This window comes from Condylostylus longicornis, unplaced genomic scaffold, assembly GCF_029603195.1.
Source record: "Condylostylus longicornis isolate FDR11 unplaced genomic scaffold, ASM2960319v2 ptg000011l, whole genome shotgun sequence".
Classification (NCBI taxonomy): domain Eukaryota; kingdom Metazoa; phylum Arthropoda; class Insecta; order Diptera; family Dolichopodidae; genus Condylostylus; species Condylostylus longicornis.
The window spans coordinates 2786719-2804618 of record NW_026577980.1 but is presented as its reverse complement, the minus strand read 5'-3'; the positions used below and the strand labels follow the sequence as shown (position 1 = coordinate 2804618).

Sequence of the window (17900 nt, the reverse complement as noted above, 5' to 3'; positions counted from 1 at the left end):
CTGGAACAAAAAAACACAAAAAAAAACTTTGTTTTTCAAAAATTTTGTACAAAATCCTTAATTTTTTTTGTAGTTTTAAGAAAAAAACTCGAACATTGAAGCAAAAAGCCTCGAATTTATAAATTGACAAAAAAAATTGTTAAAGTGAAAAGAAAAGTTTTCCAAATTTTTTTTTTGTTAATTTTTTTTTCAAATTTAAAAATATTTTCAAATTTTACTTTTTTCTTATTCAATACGCCTTCATTTTCATAACACGTTCAAAAATAATTATGAATTACTGTATTTAAAATTAAATTAATTAAAAAATATGAAAGTGAAGTTTTTTAAATGTCAAATTTTGAAAATACATAATATATGATCAAATAGACTCAAAATCAACTTAAAATAATTAACTAAACGAGTTTTATACTTTAATTACTACTCACTACTCATTTAAACAAAAGGCCCACCAAAAACCCTCAAATTAACGCTCCACAACTCTTCCAAGTAATGCAAATCTCAAAAAACCATCTACCAAAACCAATCAACCTACTCGGCAAATTTAAAGACTCCCGCCCTCTTCGATATTTTCCCCAACATTTAGTGACCCGCCAACACCCTCTCTACCATATTGAGATCAAACCTAACGGCCCCGCACTTTAAAACATTTTGAACAAATTAAATTTATTTTTGAGGAAATTTATACTAAACCTGCTATTATAAGTTCTTTTTCCGCTATGTTCTGTCCAATTCGTACATTACAAATTTATGATTTGATTTCATACACATTGATTGAAGTGGCCATCACACCCTAATTAGCACGAATGTTCCGTTTTGCTATCACCACACCACCCTGTCATCACCAGGCATTAATTGAGCGTCTAGTCTACGCTCATCCAGTTCCATCAAGTTTGCTCTGCCCCAGGTAACCAGTCTGGTTCCACCCAGAGCCGGACACTCGCAAAAATAGTGAAAAGAGTCTCCTTCTTGTCCATCTCCCGGCAGCTGCGACATATAGTAATGCTTGAAGGGCAATCCCAGCTTGGTTTTATCTTCTCCCAGCTTCACAATTGTAATTTCAAACACGGGGAAAACCATTCTTAGAAAACCTTTATTGTATTCTTTAAATTTAATAAATTTTCTCTTTTGAAGATTTTCATTCAAAAATATTTTCTTTAAAACAAAAAAAAAAAATCATTTTCTAAATTTAAATATAAACCAGAAAATTAAAAGAAAGAAATGTTGGTTGAAAAGCAAATCATTATTCTTTAAAAGCCTTTTGCTATGAGTGCGTACTTACAATAATAAAAAAAAAACATGCCCTTTAATCACTCTAACACGTGAAGGGAAATTAAGAAAAATAATTTTAGAAAATCTCAGTTACTGCTCTAGTTTTCCTTTTTCTTATTTTTACTTTTTCTTCGATTTGTTTAATTTTTTTTCTTTTTTTCTTTAATATTAATGAATCAAATATAAAAGTATAAAAGAAAAAAAGAAAAGGAACAAACTTATTTTTTTTTTTCTCTTTTTGCTTTACCCTTGCAAACACATACACACACTTTTATACAAATATTAAAAAATCTTTAGAAGATCCTTTATTTCCGTAACCTGGAAAATCTTTTGTCATTTTAATGATTTCAAACTTTTGTTTTTGTATTTTCATTATTTTCCTGTTTTTGTTTTTCCTTCTTTTTTTAAGTATAATTTTGTTTGAATCCCCAACCATTTTACAAAAAGAAATGGGAAAAACTAAGCCAAAGAAAGCAAATAAGAATAAGAATTCGAAATGGCGGCTAGAATGCAAAACGCGCGATTCAAAGAGTGAATAAATACGCGTAAAACTTTTTTTTCTTTTACTTTAAATTTTTCTTTCTTTTCTTATTCTTCACTTCTTTTCTTGTTTTTCTATTTTTTTATTTAATTTTTTATTTTTTTTGTCATTCGTTTTTGTTTTTTCTCTTTTTATTTTATTTCTCATCAATCAGGATTTCGTGCTTGTATCTATTTTTCACTTGAATCTTTAAGATCTTTGAATTAACCAAAAAAAAAAATAAAATTACAGGATAGTCTTTACCTCTCGCATTCTAAAAGTAACAATAATTTTAAATTCTAAGGTGAAATAACAAAAGCAAATAAATATGAACAGTTTTATACAGTATCCTTTAAAGGTTAACTAGAAACATAAGTATATAGAGAAACCCTTAAAATATGTACGGGCTAAATAAAACCCAACAAGAAAAAAAAAAACCAAAAAACAATGGAAATACATAATAATATAACGGTGGAAATGGAAAAATCAAAATATTCAAGTGTTTAAGAAATATATAGAGAAGGAAAAGTCTGTGTTTAGAGAAGCTTATACCGTCGTAATTACATCTATATACCAGATGTAATAAACTGAAAAATAAAAAATTGATTTGTTAATATATATGTATGTAAGTGGACTGGATAAGGATTTTATGAAAATATTTTTAGTTCTTGCAGGTAAATTTAAAAAAAATAATAATTGAAAAATTTTTAAATCATTTAAAGTAGAACATAAGTATGAGTTAAACTTGGACAATAGATTAGATTGGCTTAGATTAGACTAAACATGGGTAAACAATGCATTGCAACCATATACAATGCATGTGGATGATCTATTGTATCCTATTCCAGCTATCACGCCTCCCTCGAGATCTATCCTTCTGACAAAACAAAGTATATTATAGTGATCTACTTTCCCCAGATCCTTAGCTGCACAGATATAACCACCCAGAAGCTTTATTCTGCTTTAGATCTACGCTCCAAACTCACCGAGAAAGTGCATCAAAATCTTCTCAATTTCCTAACAAAACTCGCAGGTGGCCTCGCCTTCGAGGCCCAGATTCTTCATGTAACCCCAAGAGTCGACAGTGTCCCATTAGTAGACCCGTGAATATTCTCACCTGGTTCCAACATATTCATATTATTTTCTTATATCGCTTCTGGTCACAACTGCCCACCAACACCACAGCATTCTTAAACGTATTTATTTTAAATTCATAAAAAATATAGAAGATACAAGATCAAACTAAAATCTAATCTTGAAACATCAAAATAAAATCTAATCATTAAAAATACCCAACAATTTTAATTTACATAAATTTCTTGAATGTTTGCAAACATTTCAATTTTAAACAAAAATTAATTTATTTTTTTTTTTCTCACTCTACTGAAAAGTTAAAGTTAAAGCTTAAAGAAAGAGGTTGTACATTTTTAATTAAATTTAAATTTTCAAAGGTAACAATAAAGATACTTTCATAAACGAAAAATCTACATACAATGTTATTCAATATGTAAAAGACAATTTCGGATTTACGACACTAATGTTACATTCTTGGTATGTTTTTTTTCCTTCCAGAAATTTAGAGCTCTTTTATTACCAAATGCAATTGTGGATTTGAGCAGCCTTAAACACTTCTGAGAATGAGTTTAGGTTTTTCGTATAAGTGATATGCCAGTTGTATTAAGCTGAATAATATTTAGAAGCCCAGCAGTATATTAAATTTGTTATTTACTTTTATGAGCAGTATACAGCATTTGTATTGCGGACGTTGCGAATATTATGGCAATTATTCATATAATAATTTAAACTATTTATATAAATTTTTTAAAAATTTAATGATAATTTCCATGGAGGCTTAATTTTTTTGAAAGCAAATTAAATTCAATTTTGCTCTGAGAATATCAATAATTTAAGCCTTATACACCAACACCACAATTTATTACTAAAAGAAATCACTATATCCCACTTTACAACACAAACACTCAAAATTAATTTCGTATTATTGAAACTGAGATTGCCACTGGGAAACTTCATCTGAGCTATTTTAAACCAATATAAGTAATTTAATTGAAAAACCTTGTATAATGCATCAAAAATTATATTTTACTTACTTTTACTGATGCTTAATTCAATTGTCCTTCAAACATATTCTTTAAATTATCATTATCCTTAATCATATACATACATGTTATGTGTAAGAGGAAAAAATTTACCAATATAAGAATAAAAATATAAGGAAGATTATATTGATGATGATGGCGATAATAATCAAATTGATATATGAAAAAAAAAAAACAAAATCAAAGTTGAACAAATTGTCAAGGACTTCTGTGCACGTACTAACATATATTTAAGTGAATATAGATTATATTTAACATACAAAAATAAGCATACACTCATGTGGAACATGTACGTACGCACATAAACTATGTTTAAGCATATACAATATGTAAATGCATAAAATATTGATATGTACGAATGTATGTACATATATTATATCGAACGTAAAATATGTGATGAAAACATAATACTCGTAACGTATTTATCGAACAGGATCATCAGGTGAAAAGGTAAAAAATATGTTATTCAAATAGCATGTAAGATTATTCGTTTCTCCCCTTGATAAATCCTAAAAGAACAAAAAAACAAACAGAAAACTAAAAATTTAAATTTTTCTTTTCCTTCGTATACAAAAAGTCCTTTTTTGTAGAGATTAAGTAGAGTAAATAAAAAAAAAAAAACAGTTTCCTCACTTTAACGGACAAAATAAAATCTTGATTTTTTTACAAAAAGTTGAAACTGTGAATTAAAAGATAAGGAAAAGTTACTGGAAAAGTTTCATTCCGAAACGTGACTTCTTTGCAATATTACAATAGATTCGCTTCAATAGAACAACTCCTTACATTTAAGGTTGTGTAGTAAGTAAATTAAAATTTGTGGAAACATACATATTTAAAGTTCAAAGTGACTTACTAATTTTCAAAAAAAATTTTATATTCTTTTGTAAATCATTCAATATTTTGTTGTGACTTAGCTTGGATGGTATTTTATATGTTTTTTAACGCACTCATTGTATATGTTAAGGTTACCTCTTTTACTTCTAAAACCATCTGCATGCCTAGTATTGTAATTATGCATTTCAGTGCCTTGGTACAAAATGGAGTTGCTTATATTATTATGTTTGTTAATTATTTTATATATATGAACAGCTTGTAAAAGTTTGTTTTAGTTGGTGATCTAATGTCTAAATTGTACCAGTTTTTAATTGTTTTGTCTTGCAATGTTTTCAATTTAATAATGTTTTGTTGAAATGTTGATTCCCAGATAGTTAAATACCTATGAGATATTGCTATGAAATATGCTAAAGCAAATATATTCTAATCACTGTTAAAATTATATCATTATCTAAGTTGACATTGTGTTTCATGCTTTTATAGTCATTCTCAGAATACACAACAGAATTATTAACCGCAAACGTTAAATATTTACGCCAGGTATTTGCAGATATTTTAATTCGTAGGAACAAAAAGAGTCCAAGCGAATGTTCGTCTCAAAATAATTCGGATTTCTGTATCTCTTAAAAGAAAATGTAGTTAACTGTTATTACCTGTCACACATGTTTGATGAAACTAAAAAAGCAAAATATTACAATTGTATTTAAATTTAAAGTGTTCTAAATAAATTTATTTATTTTTTTTTTATTTTTTAATGTCATTGTTAAGGAATGTTTTTTATATGTTACCATAAAATATAAAAATCATATTTTAAAACATTATTAAATCAGAACTATGTATGTTACCAAAACAAGAATTTACAAATTTACATAATTCGTTTATACTTACTCGTACATATATTGGGAGTCCTTTTTTCCTAAAACTTTTTCTTTCCTTTAACACTACTTTGATTTTAATCGAACCCATCATTTTCATAGATTTTTATATATAAATAATTTTTTCTTTGTAATTGATTGGTTCTAGTGATAAGTGATTTTTAATACGGTAAAATATGTCAATACAATTTTAATTATATCAACAGCACTAAGGATCTATTTGGATATACGTATAAATAGATGCATGCATATAAGTTTCATTGTCCTTATTTTCTTTCTGTTGAAAGTTTTTATTAAAAACTGTCATAAATACAATTGGAAAAAAAAAAGAATTTGTCGTTTTTTTTTTTCAAATTTGTTAAAATATTGAATAAACATAAAATTATTATGAGAAAATATTTAAATTTTGAACGAAATAAAAAAAAAATAAAAAAAAAATTTTTGATTTGATTGATAGCAAAAAAAAAGTTTTAGTTTGATAAAATTTGAATGGGGTCAAGCAGAGTTTTCTATTGTAATTTTTTATTATAAAAATATCAACCAAAATATGTATTTTAATTCAATTGCTTGAAATCATCATTGAGAATAAGGACACTATCATCTTTTTTAAAGGAAAAAAATTAAATATTCTTTTACGCCTTTGTAAATTTAAATAATTGTACAATTGAGGCATAAATATTTTTGTAATCACATGAAATATCTTTTTAGTTACATGTTATTATTTATTGGGTATTAAGAAAAAAAATTTAGTATAGCAATTCTGCTATATACTATCGTTATTTACTTATCCGAAAAAAAGGAATCTTTAACTTCTTCCTGTATTTGTACAGAAAATAAAATTGAACAAAAAATCCCTATGGCAAAATTTTCATTTTCATTGTTAAGGAAAAGTAATTCTAAAATCTTTTATTTACAAAAACTTTCAAAATTAACACAAGCTTTATCAGGCATTTGAAAATGATCAACTGCTGTTATATTAACAAACATACCATAATCTGAAGTAACTTTAATACCAACTAAATTTTGTAATAGATCTGATGATCTATAAACAAAATTACAAAATCTTCGACCATCAACAGCAAATAAAAATTCTTTTTCAGTAATTGCAATTGCTACGGTAAATTGTTGATCAAAAACAAATGGAAAACCGCCACTACGTTCTTCTTCACCAAATCTAAAATTTAAATTATATTAGTACCACAAATATAGATCTAATCCAAAAGTCTTATTTTATACTCAATATAATTAATACTTACTCTAAATTTGGTTTCATTGCATTCCTAACAACAACTTGATTTGGAAATCTTGGATTAAAATGTAATAATTCACGTTTTGTACCAGCTTCAAAAAATTTTATTGTAAACCATCCTTTTGGACTACCAAAACATAAGCCAGTTAATAAAATTATATGCCCTGGTAAAAACATTATTGGTACATCATGATTAAATTGTACTTTATTCCATATTGTTTGTATTGGTGGCCATGCATATGGATATGATGCACGATGATCAACTTGTTTAATTGTTTGTATTTGTTCACATATTTCAATACAATGTATATTTTCAATTGGTAAACGATAATTATATATACAATATGGTCGATTATTAACTGATATATGAAATGAATTTTCACCAGCAAATATACATATAACAAAAAAATCTCCAGAAACAATTGGATTTAATGCTGTATTATCATCTAAATTTTCAACACGTTCCTCATCTAACCATTCTTCATTTATCATTGTTCTACGTATAATAATATCTTCAGTGAATTTTGCGTGTAATTGTAATCCAATATCAGATGTTGGTAATTTACTTGTTCTTAAATTTATTTTAAATCTATATAAATATAAACTTTTTTAATTAATAATGAATAATAAAAATATAATCTTTAAAAATAAAAACCTTTTAGCACCATCAATTGTTTTGGCTACAACTACCAAAGAATGCCCAAATGACAATGAACATGCCAAATTTCCGACAAAATCAGTAAACATTTTAATATTTTTTATTATTGTGAATAAATCAAATTGTAAAAATATTTAAAAAACTAAAATTAATAATTAATTGGTCGGTTTAGGTCAAAAAATATATAAAAATTTCAAATCAAACTTAATGCAGTTTTTTTTTTCAAATATTTCTAACTTCTTTTAGAAAATTTCTAATATTAAACACAGAAATATTAATTTTTATATTATATTTTAATTAGTTATAAATATAAAAGAGTTTTTTAACACCATATTGCAATTGAAAACTACAAAATATTTTCGATTAAGAATTAGATTTAAGAATTAGTTTTTATCAGAATGAAGTAATATTATCGACTACATAATTTTAATGACGCGATTACTTGTCAACTGCTAGAAATATCAAAATAAATTTCATATCGCTTGAATACACAAAATATCAGGTATCATATATAAAAAATTAAATGTTTATCTTATCATAACGTTTGTTTTTCAACATATCAACACACATAATATATATAAATAATTATATTATAGTTCTATATGTACATATGTGTATTTATGTCAACAAGATAACCTCTTTTATTGCCATTATGAGCATGTTGAAAATCATAACAAAACTCACCTTGAAATTGAATAATTAAAATGATCGTACGTTTAAAATGGTTCTACTTTTAAGTTGTTATACATAACATTTAAAATTTTATTAAATTAAATGTTAATAAAAAATTTAGTATTAATAATAAAACTATCAAACTATTAAGTCAACGCGAGAATACGGGTAATTCAATCAATATTTGTTAATTATTTTCATGTATGTACATAAATGTTTTTAATTAAAATGTATCGTAATCAAGTTTTTACACAAGTATGTCATACTGATATTTGAAGTGCAGAACTATTAATAAATACTCGCGTTATTTGTAGTTGCAGTATGAACTATTTATAAATACTCTCATATAATATGTACTTTGAAAATGCAAAATGTGTTTAAAAAATTTCTCTGCACCAAATACAGAAAGCATCTAATGGTACCTTGAGCGACTTCAACTATGAAATTAAATGGTTTAAAGTGCAGTGCAATAAGAATATGCAACACCTTACTAGATGAAATAAACAACAGTAAAAAATTAAATGAATTCAAAGGTACGCTTAAAAAATAATTAAAAATTTTTAGAAATTAATATATTTATAATAAAACTAAAAAACCGGATATGTATTGTATTGTAAAACAATTTTGAGTTTAGAAAGATAAATTTTTAAGATTAGTTTGTAAATTTCTATAAGTTTGCAGTTTCATATACAAAACATGTAAGATCTAAAAAATAAATATGATTACCTTACACGTGCTATGATCAACTCACTCCTATACTTATAACTCCAAACACTATATGCAATACAAATATTTAGACTTTAGAACTAAGTTATGCTTTATACGCGTTATGGATAAATAGTGAAATTTTGGTTTTTTTCTCGAAAACGAATCATTTAATAAATGATATTTAATATATACATGAAATCATAGAGCTATGCCTATGGGTATAATTAATCTCAATGCAAATATGTTTGAAAATATTCCCAAAAAATAATTATTCGTACTTAAATAAACGAAAAAAATTCGCATCCTTTAACTATAAATCTGAGAGCAAATAAACTTACATAATTTGAATTAGTAAAAAATTCCACAAATTCTGACCGTCCATTAATCAGTTGGAATCACGAATTACATTAAGAATTAAGGCAATATATTTATAAATACATTGATACATATAAATATACCTCACGTAAAATTAAATATATAGACTGACATTATAAAACAAAAAAAAATAAATAATAAAATTTACTTTTTCTCTTTTTTCTTCCCACACATAATTTGATTACTTCAATTAAACTTTGAGTAATAATAATAAAAAAAAATCTGTTTCTCACATTCAAAAAATAATGATGTAAAAAATGAATGCAAAAGTCTTAAAAATAATTTAAATCTTCTCCTATTCATAAAACTTATTAAATAAAATTCACGTAATATCCTTTTATCCTTCTGATTACATGAGAATTCTTCTTCACAATAAACTCCAATAAATCTGTGGTATGGCATGTATGGCTGATTCGCTGATACAACTTTTTTATAAGTTAATTTCTTTTAACACCTATACATTTGCACTCTGCTCCACCTTCTCCATCATTTTAAAAACTGATATATATACATGCAATGTTTTTTTTTGCCTAAATAGCGGCGTTTTTGAATATTCAAGTTAACAAGTTTTTAATTTTTTTGTTTTTATATTTCTGTGCAAGTTTAAGATTAATCTTAAACAGTGAAAATAATCCCAAAAACTTTTTCTTTATTTTCTTTTTTTGATGATTTGCGCTGACGATTTCATTGGTTTGGTCCTGTTTTATAATTTTTTTAAATTGTATATTTGATGAAAAGTTTTATACTTTTCCTTTTTGTGTTATTTTTTTGCTTAACTTTTTAATAATCCAAGTAAATTATGTCAGAAAGATGAATAATTTAAATACATAGTCTTAATATTCACATTATATCGATATGAAGGTGAGAACATGAAACACGAAACGATGGCATAATTTCCATGAAATACACACAAATTGAACAATTTAAAAGTACAAAATTAGAAAGAAAAATAAATACCAAGCAGTTGAATCCTGAAAAAATCAACCATAGGAAAACATACATTGAAATTTGATTTTGGTTGAATTCTTTTAAAAATATTAATTTTTTTCAAGTTTTTTACAGGCATCGTTTTCATAATAGCCTTGAACTTCATTGAAAGTTTGATTTATTTTGTCAAATAATCACAATATAGCCAATTTTCATTTGAAAATTTTGTCTTACAAAAAGTTTTATACTTACAAATTTGTAATTTTATATAAGTTTTGTGGTATATGAAATTCATTCTTTCACTTTATTTGGTAGTATTTTCCTATATCATACTGTAAATTAGTTTAGAAAATCTAAAAAATAATAATATCAATGTGGAAAAGCATATACAATTCTTAACACAATTTCTTATTATAATTTAAAGTTTTAGAAAATTATTTGGAATTTTATTTCTCTTTTGAAGGACATTTAACACTATTTCGAATTTCCACCTGCAATAAACAAATTTTTTTTTTGTTCTTTGAGTTTTTACTTTTGAATATTTTAAAAGATTAGAATAACTAATATAAGAGAAGTTCAAAATTCAGAAGATAATTTGCAATAAACACGAGTAATTTTGTGTAATAAAAAGAGATTACTTACACTTTTTTTAGTTTTTCCCATCTTCTAGTTTTCTTTATACAGATATATTAGAATTGAAATTTCAGAAATTCTACAATTTTAATAATTATAATTTTGTTTTAATAGACACTATTTTCTTTGCGTTGAAGCATTCTACAACTTTAATAATTTATTATATTAGAGAATGGAGAATTCTATTGAATCTAGGCCGCAGAATCCTATTAAAATGAAATTCCACTAAAACTTGCTTAAAAATCCTCTAATTTAATTTCTGTTAAGTAATGATTAATGATCCGACCGAGATTTGAATCCGACACTGAGAAAGTCTTGATCTTCTAAATTTTTTAATTTTCAACAAAATTTTATTATGGAATAAGAAAAATTAATTAATTTTGTAAAAAATTTTGGCAAAATTACAAAATAACATTTTAATTGACAAAATTTTCAATTTTGAACTCATTTTGATAGTTCGCTTCAATTCCAGATTTTCTTTCTGTTATTTGATATTGTTATTTCCCCAAAATTTTCTTTCATTCTTTAAAAAAGTCATACATAATCCGAAATTCAACATTGTTAAAATCAAATTTTATTTTAAAAAATATTTGCAATTGAAATAAAAAAGAAACGTTTTACAAAATTGACAATTGAGGTAAAAAATTATTTGAAAAATCTATTATAATTTAAGGAGGTCAAAGATCATCACTTTTTTATTCTACATTTTTGAACATTTTTACAACAGCGCGAATTTTATATGTACCAAAAACAAAAGAAAAACGTTACAAAAAATTCTCAGCATGATAGTAAAATTTTTGCATTTTCATATACATAATGTCCATTCATATTGTAAAGGAATAAAATTTAAAAAATCAAGCAAAAAATTAAGGGTCCACTCAATGCAATTCCTAATATCTTCCAAATTATATATTGCATATGAATTTCCTATAGCAACTTTATTTATACATAGTATTGTCATAATAGAATAAATGTCAAAAAATGCACTGAATTGGAAATTTTTTAGATTTTTGAATTATTCAATTGATTATTGTGATACATGCACGTAAAATCCCAAAGGTATAAACATGAAGGAATTCTTGTAAGGTTAAAAATGTCAAGATACTCGTATGTTGAATTCGAAACATTTTAAAAATCGTTAAATTGCAATTTGACTATTTACAAATTTTGAATATAAAATTCCCCTGGAATAAAAATTTTTTGATTTAGATCAAGGTTAAAATTTTTCATGTTATAATTAACATTTAATGAAACTGTGAATCTGGTATTGAGTTTGGAACCTGATCGTATCATTACTTATTTTATAGTTCACATAATATTATATAGTTTAAGATCCAGTACTAAATATTTAATTCATTAATTATAATATTAGTATCAAATTAATATAAAAATAATTACCATATATTATCTACAATATTCAGTATTATACTCCACAGAGAAAAGCAAATATGTAGACAGCAAGTAACTGGGAAATGAAGCAACCAATTCAGCGCCTTGACTCACTGTACAACGATAACACTATATTCGGGATCTGCAGATCCAGAACGAAAAATCACAGAAAAACATCTCTACAGGATTATATATGTACGTATCTTAAATAGTAGCTATGGCAAACCAATCATCTGAAAATTCAAGATAAACAAGATAAACAAGACTAAAGCTTGCACTTGATGTATATCTGTTTGTCATAAATTTAAATTTTCGATCAAATCGTTACTTGCGCTGACAATAATTTTCTCACGTCATGATTTGTATACATATGGCTTATGAAATGTCCAACAGACCCAATTTCTTGAAAATACATTTTACAGTTTGAATGCATTGTTAATATAAAACTTATGTTAAATTTGAAGCAATTTGAAGCAAAGTATTTACTATACTACTCTAACGAACAGATTCACTACAATGTTAAAAACAAAATATTAATAATTTTTGTGTGAATGTTTGAACCTGTGCAATTTACCTATTCTTTATAAAACCTGTCATTACTCTTTCTAATTAATTTCAATTGTAGAATTGCCAGCTCATCTCAAATTTACATTGCTTATATTAATATTATAGGGAGCCGATTTCATATTGTAGAAACAAAATTTAATTATCCGATATCATTTTTGTAACTTGTCATTTCCAATTTATTTTCTCGTCAAATTTAATCCCTTGCTTTGTAAAGGATATCATACTTCCAAAAAAAAATCTTTTATAATTACATTTTTATTTTTTATTTTAATTTTCTTTCTCTTTTTTTCTTTATTATTTATTTTCCAAATCATTAATTATCATTCTTACTTTTTTTCACCTTCTTGCCATAGTAAAATTATTCAACCTTTTTTTTCATCTCACCCTCATTCTTCTCTTGTTCTATTTCTTTAATTTTATTTCTCTATATTGCTTACGTTTTGCGATGTACGCTGCTCCAATCCAACCAATTCAATAAAAACAAAAATATTCACTTCATTAACATCGTTTACTAATATATTAGGCGGTGAATTTTACAGAAAAAGAAACCAATGATTCTGAAGTGTATGTATGTATGTATGTATGCATAAATATACATAAACAAAAGCTTAAAAAAATAGAGAAAAATTTAACAAATAAAAAAGTAATTTAAATTCCCTTAAGTATTTCTATTGTTTTTTTTACATTCATTTTCTAAACTCTTACCATTTTCTAAATATAAAAACAAAATTTTTTTATCGTTAAAATTTTACACTTTTTTTTCATGTTTTTTTTTTTTATAGTCTCCAGCGATTTTTCATAGTCTCATTTTCTACGACGAATGCTCTATACTATATTTTTTGTTTAAAAGTACAAAAACACGACAATAGTCAATAACCACCATTAAAAAAAAGGCAACTTCTTGATTAAAAATGAATATTAATTATATTAATCTTATCTCCTTGAATGAAAAATGATACCATGGCAGATCAAATATTCATACATTTATATTCATACTACTGTTATACAATATTCAAATCTAGAATCTTAAAAGTTTATATTTAAACAATGAGAAAATGTTAGAGAATTTCTATGTCGAATTATATCGAATGAGACACTATTTTAAGATACGAAACGAGAAAATTCTAAACGAAAGAATTATTTTTTTTGAAGATTGGATGAATCTCACAAAGAATTAGTACATGATTTCGAAATAGATACCTTCATTTAAACTTCTATTAATTTTTAATAAAGTCTTAACAAATAACACTCACAACTTTGGGTTTTTAAACGAAATTACAAATTTATAACAACACTCCAAAAAAACGTAGAAGCGATTTCCATACAAATACAAAAGAAAAAACTAACCTTCAAATGATAGAATATTAACCCCATCATAACTCTGAATGAAAGACATAAAAAAAAACAAACTAAGCTAGGACTCACACCATAACTCTTTTACTTTTCCACTAGAAACTCTTTTTTATCATTATTAATTTTACGTGATATTTACATGTACACTCTTTTTCACTATTTTTTTTGATAAAATATAATTAAATGTGTGGATTAAATCTTCATCCAAATGTAGCTACAATATGACCGAAGAAATTGCAGTTTCAAAAACAAAAACAACAAAAAAATTAACTTCACGGAGTCAAAAACATTACAATTTTATTATAAAAAAAAATCTCACCCCTAACAATTTTCCGATTACATTTTTTTTTAATAAATTCCTAATTTTTTTCTTTTTACTTTATAAAAGTTAAAAAAAAAAACGTTCTAACCAGTCAGCATAGATGTTTGAAAAGAAAGAAAATCAAAAATGTGAATTCATCAGTTTTTTTTTTTTTTGCATTTTATACAGACCGTGTTATGAATTTGAAATTCCATTTAAAATAAGTATACATAAATATATTTTCTTATATTAACGTCATTGAAAATTTGAAACAAATTTCTTCCGCTTTACATGAAGCACTGCCACTTAGAAATTGTACTTTATTTATCAAATATCTAACTTCCTTATAAAGGAGTATAATATTACAATCTTACAAAAATATATTTAAAATTAGACACTTATATTTCATAATAAAATATGTAAAACCATCTAGCGGAATCTAAATGCTGTTCTGAACTACTGCTCCGAACTATTTCTTTGACAGAATGATGTGGTTGGCAGGAGTGTTAAACATAACAAAGCTTTATGTATATTCAATCCTATAATGCTACATCCAAATCTATTATATCCACTATAATTATATTTAATTTGTTTATACATATTTCACAAATATTTTGTATAGGTATGGCATCATCTAATTCGGTGGATGTCCTGTTTCCCGATAATTGTGAATTAACCCGTTGCTGCTTTAAGCCCTTCAGAGCATAAACTTCTACGTGTTGTCAGATTAAAACACAGTAATCAAATTTATTATTAGAATGGATCTCCTATCTCTTAGTTCAATATTCTAAACATTCTTATAATAAGGTTTGCAAACTTCTTTTTTAGAAGATTGTAAGAAAAACTTGCGTTGAGTAATAAAAAATTATTTTTTTTATTTTACACTCAACTCATTTATTTAAGATATTTAATAACCGCGTTTAAATATTAAATCAAAATCAACAATAAAATTTTAACCATCCTCAATTTTTTTTAATAAGTGTAATATAAATATGTATATGTGTGTATAAGTCTATTCGAGAAGTCTTGTTCTTATGACTGGACATTTTTTATTCTCTTAATGAATGCATAAGGATTGATTACGTTATTATTATATATATAAACAAAAATAAAAGCAATAAAGTATCATTTTACCCCTTATATAGTAAACATAATTTTTTGAAATTAAACTTGAGACAACGACTGCGACTTTTATATAAAATATCTCCTTTTTTTTGTCGTCTCCGAATTTTAAAACAATTTTATGCAGATTAAAATATAATGCAAACAAAAAAATTAATTTTAAAATGGTTGTATTAATGATACCGTGTTGGAGAGGGCAACGAAAACGAGTAATGATGACGCCATATTTTTTTACTAATTTTAATTGTTATGAATGAGAGAAACGTGAACAATTATAATGAGTTAAGTTTAAATTATAACAGAAATACGAAAGATGAGTTTTTGGTAGGGGTATTTTTATATTGTACATATATATGTGCATAATTATAGGAAGGGGTATTATCTTCTTGTATGCAAATCTCATTATATTGGGAAGATATAAATAGCTTATGAATATGAATGAAATGGCGTTTTTTTGTACATTTGTCTTTTTTTGTAGAATTGCTTACTTGTTTAATTCATAAAGAAATTAAAAAGTCAAGTTAAAGAAAAAGGAAATTTAATATCCCGTAAAAAAAATTTGTTTTTGTTTAATTATAAAGTAATGAATATTTTTTAAAAATTTTTAAAACTTACTAAAATATGAGGGGGAGAATTTTGTTTATAAAAATATAACATTAATTTCTCCTTGGCCCATTAAATATTTGAGCAATTTTGTCACAAAGTCTCCACATACATATATACCACAAAAATCTAATTATTTTAATTAATACAATCTTTTATTTCATATTTTATACTCATTTTCTAAATGACGATATTGCGACAGAAAAGGAGAGTGTTAATTGCAACTCCACACACACTCTATAACTTTCAAAAAATTTCATATGCAATTACAAACGAAAATAATTAAGTCAAAATTAAACTACTTTCGAGTTAATTGCATTTAAGCACATTCAATTTTTTTTTTTAAACGCAGAGAGCCATGGAAAGAGAACAATTCACAACTTTCAACCATTCAAGTCGGCGGGTTCAGATGACGTAATGCAGGCGGAATTTCATAATGCAACGGAGTTTATCCTAATCTGAAGGAAAACTATCTATGAACGCTGTATAAACTTAACTACCATTCCAAGAACTTTGAATGTAACTAAAAAGGGGCCTTCAATAAAGTCACCTCGCGGACAATAGATTTGCGCTGGCCTTAGTGTAACAACGTCAACCAACAATTAATTCGATTTAGGCAGTTACAAAATAAATATATAGTTACAAAATTAAATTATAATTTATAGTATATAAGTATTACAAAGTATAAAATTGTTAATTTTATATAAATTTTGATAATTTTTCAATTATTCAACCATACGCATAATGCAGACGAAAATCTAGAAATTTTTAATTTAGGTAAAATATCTTTGGGATTTTTGTCTTGCGTATACTTTAAAAATTTTAACCATTCCCCAATATTTTTTTTTTTGTTTTTTATTCAAATTTATTTAAAAATTTATTCGTGTGTCTTAAATTTTTTTTTTTTGTTCTTGAAAGAGTAAAGTCATGTCCTGTTTTCTGTTTGTTTTTTTTTTATGTTTTTTTTTTATTTTGTGAGAAATCTTCTTTTCATTTTTGTTTAATTTTTTTTTTAGCTTTTGTTTTTCTTTTTTTTTTGTTTTTTTTTTTTTATACATTTCTTTTGTTAATTTCCTTTTTTTATGTTAAACAGTTAAAAAACTTTTTAGGCCTTTTCTTGTTAAAGTACAAAATTTATCAAGGACTTCCATTAGCGAAAGGACACCCTTTATTTTTTTTATTTTTTTGTTTCTTCTTTTGTAACGGTATTTTTATATTAAGATTTTTTTTGTTTTTTTATTTTATACAGTGGAAATATCAAGATTTCTGTTTTTTGTTTTGTTCCTCTTTTTCTTAACTCATTTGAAACATAACAACAAAAACAACAACAGCAATAATAAAATGAATATTATAATAAAAAGGGGAGAAATAATAATAACGATAATAATATAAACTTAAGTATAAATACTTATGTATATATGTATATATCTATGTATAAATGTATATGCATGTAAATTAAAGAGACAAAAAGAAAGAAAAAAAACCATTTTTTATTGAAAAAAAAAGCGAAAAACAAAAAAAATGTTATACAAAATAATCATAAGAAAAACAGTAAAATGAATTACAAATGAAAATCGCGATACGCCAACAACGAGCGGCAAAATCTTTTCTTTTCTTGCATTTTTTTTTTAAACAAAACAGAAAAAAGAAGAGCTAAATTGAAAATCAAAATTCGATAACGTAAAATCAGTTGACGTTTAAATGAGATTGTCAATTTTTTTTAAATTT

The 17900-nt window shown here is 25.0% G+C and overlaps 1 protein-coding gene across 1 annotated transcript; it reads right to left on the bottom strand.

Moving 5' to 3' along the window:
* Positions 1–6521: 6521 nt before the first annotated feature.
* Positions 6522–7876, bottom strand: LOC129619322 (32 kDa beta-galactoside-binding lectin). The gene is made up of 3 exons (XM_055534563.1): positions 7520–7876; positions 6872–7453; positions 6522–6789 (listed from the first exon to the last, which is right to left on the bottom strand). Exons 1-3 carry the CDS (start codon positions 7609–7611, stop codon positions 6522–6524), a joined length of 942 nt encoding a protein of 313 aa, XP_055390538.1. The 5' UTR covers positions 7612–7876.
* Positions 7877–17900: the final 10024 nt, after the last annotated feature.